The sequence below is a fragment of the Oryx dammah genome, unplaced genomic scaffold (assembly GCF_014754425.2).
Source record: "Oryx dammah isolate SB20612 unplaced genomic scaffold, SCBI_Odam_1.1 HiC_scaffold_23, whole genome shotgun sequence".
Classification (NCBI taxonomy): domain Eukaryota; kingdom Metazoa; phylum Chordata; class Mammalia; order Artiodactyla; family Bovidae; genus Oryx; species Oryx dammah.
The window spans coordinates 104411196-104414190 of record NW_024070207.1 but is presented as its reverse complement, the minus strand read 5'-3'; the positions used below and the strand labels follow the sequence as shown (position 1 = coordinate 104414190).

The 2995-nt window shown below is 52.9% G+C and overlaps 1 protein-coding gene across 1 annotated transcript; it reads left to right on the top strand.

Moving 5' to 3' along the window:
* The first annotated feature begins 981 nt into the window (after window positions 1-981).
* On the top strand, window positions 982-2678 carry LOC120881690 (melanoma-associated antigen B2-like). Its single transcript, XM_040265350.1, has 3 exons — window positions 982-1255; window positions 1286-2026; window positions 2575-2678. The coding sequence occupies exons 1-3, from the start codon at window positions 982-984 to the stop codon at window positions 2676-2678; spliced, it is 1119 nt and encodes a 372-aa protein (XP_040121284.1).
* Window positions 2679-2995: the final 317 nt, after the last annotated feature.

Below are 2995 nucleotides of genomic sequence, written 5' to 3'. Positions count from 1 at the left end.
TTTCATTAAAAATTAATAAATTTGTTTTAAAAAGACACAGAGAAGAAAAGAGGAACAAAAAGAAAATTAACTTTGAATTGGGATCTTGGATGAGACCACAGGGACATCAACCCGCCTGCAACAGCTTCCATTCTTAGGAGACCTTGTTTGGTAAGATGAGATCATCTTCACTTCCTCCTGTTGGGACACAGGGTTTTTGGCTTTTACTATCAGACAGGTATCAGTTCCGGAGAAAGAGGAGGTTCTCTAGCAGGAGCTCAGTTGAGGAACCTGAGTGAGGACTCAGAGCATCCATCCCAGCCCTTGGATTTCAACCATCTCAGGGATGGGCTGTGAGTCTGAACACCTGCTTTACTGTTTTATACCAAGTCTAGGGGAGGGGAAATGTCTAGTCTGAAGGTGCAGCCACCAGTCAGCAAATGGAGAATAGTACCCAACGTTTTAAGGAACCAAAGGAAGGGCCATGAATGATGATCCCAGTGAACTCAGGATAGAAAAGACCCTACTGAGCTCTCAGCACTGAGTATCCCCTGGGAGGGAGGTGGACTGAGGCAGCCCTTCACTTGCTTCTGAATCATGTGGAGGTCTAAAATGTCTTCATCAGAATAGAAGAGGGAAGGGTGCCCAGGCTCCTCCAGGACTTGATGTGATAATACTGAAGATGAGCTGAGAGGACCCCACTGCCAGCACCTGCTGTCACCTGAGTAAATCCAAAGCAGGGCTGAGAGGACACAGAGGAAAAGTAAGGCCTCTGTTCTTCCTCTGGGATTCTCAGGGGACAGGCTGACCAGGAAAACAGGAGCCTTGTGGGTTCCTAGGGCAGTGTCCTCAAGGACACCTGTAGAGGCAGCCTTTGATTAAGCCAAAGTGGAATCTCCCTGTTTTAAGGTGCTCATGTCACCTCATTCTCCATCCTCCAGGTGCCCCAATCTCCTGTCTGTTGGCCCAGACTCCTGCCTGCCGTCCCTGACCACAGCCATCATGCCCCGTGGGCAGAAGAGTAAGCACCGTGCTCATGAGAAACATCGCCAGGCTCGGGCTGAGACCCAGGGTCTTCATGATCAGGCTACCACAACTGGGGGAGAAGAGACCACCTCCTCCGCCCCTCCTGATTCGGAGAGCGCTCCCTCAAGCTCGTCTGCTGCTGGCACCTCCAAGGGGCCTCAGGGAGCCCAAGGCACCACCAGTGCTGCTGCAGGTGCTATACGCAAAAGATCTGGTGTCGGGCGTGCAGCACGCTCGAGATCTGGTGTCGGTGCCGCGGCACGCTCAAGATCTGGTGTAGGTGCCGAGGGCCAAGGTCAGGAAGGGGAAAATTCCTCCCAGGCCTCAGCTGCTGCTGAGAGCTCTCACACAGATCTTCTGACCAGGAAAGCAGGGATGTTGGTGCAGTACATGCTGCTTAAGTATAAGATGAGGGAGCTCATTAAGAGGTCAGAAATGCTGAAGGCAGTCACTATAAGGTATGGGGAGCAATTCCCTGAGATCCTTAGCAGGGCCTCTGAATGCATGGAGATGGTGTTTGGTCTGACGCTGAAGGCAGTCAGGCCCAACAGTCACAGCTATACCCTGGTGAGCAACCTAGATCTCAGTGACAGTGAGTCTATGAGAGGTGACTGGGGGCTGCTGAAGAATGGTCTTCTGATGCCTCTACTGGGTGTCATCTACCTAAATGGCCACCGTGCCTCTGAGGAGGAGATCTGGAAGTTCCTGAATATCCTGGGCATCTATGATGGAAGAAGGCACTTCATCTTTGGAGAGCCCAGGAAGCTCATCACAGAAGATCTGGTGCGGGAAGGGTACCTGGAGTACCGCCAGGTGCCCGGCAGCGATCCCCCTCGCTATGAGTTCCTGTGGGGTCCTAAAGCGCTCACAGAAACCAGCAAGAAAGTACTGCAGATTTTGGCCAAAGTCAAGGATTCGGTCCCCGACACCTTACTGCCACATTATGAGGAGGCTTGGAGAGAGGAGGGAGAGAGCTCCAGAACCAGAGCTGGAGCCGGGACTGGCCCTTCTGCCTCAGCCAGTGCTGGCCCTTGTGCCCCAGCCAGTGCTGGGCCTTCTGCTCGGCCAGTGCTGGCCCTTCTGCTTCAGCCAGACCTGGCACTTCTGTTACAGCCAGGGCTGACATGTCTGCCATGGCAAGGCCCAGCCCTTCTGCCTCGGCCAGTGCTGGCCATCCTGCCTCGGCCAGACCTGGCACATCGTCCTCGGCCAGGGCTGACATGTCTGCCAGGGCGAGGCCTGGCCTTTCTGCCTCAGCCATTGCTGGCATCTCTGCCCTGGCAAGTGCTGGCCCTTCTACCTTGGCCAGACCTAGCACATCTGCTGCAGCCAAGGCTGGCACTTCTGCCTTGGCCAGACTTGGCATTTTTGCTGCAGCCAGGGCTGACATGTCTGCCAGGGCCAGGCCTGGCCCTTCTGCCTCAGCCTGTGGTAGCCTTCCTGCCTCAGCCAGGCCTGGCCCTTCTGCCTCAGCCTGTGGTAGCCCTTCTGCCTCAGCCAGGCCTGGCCCTTCTGCCTTGGCCAGACCTGGCACTTCTACTGCATCCAGTGCTGGCACTTCATCCTCAGCCAGGCCTGGTTCTACTGCCTCGGCCAGTGCTAGTACTTCTGCCTTGGCCAGTGCCCACTCCAGGTCCTCATCCAGCCTCTCTTCTCGCCCTAGTGTGGTCTGAAGCACACGCTTCACTTTGTGGTTGGCAAAGCCTGTCAACCTGTGTTCCTCATATTCATCAATAACTTGTTGACTTTCCCCCAAAATTTTCAGTATTACTTTTTTCAACAAAAACTTTATTTAGTTTAATGATAGAAGTATAATATTTACATGGGTACACATTGTTTGCTATTTGTTAGATTCAGGAGTAAGAGTTTTGTGTTTTGAAATACATATTGGAAATCTTTAAATCACTTGTGATCCAGGATGAGAATAACATCACTTTAGGATAAGAATATGCTTAGAAATGTGAAAGACACCACGCTAAGAGAGGCTCAG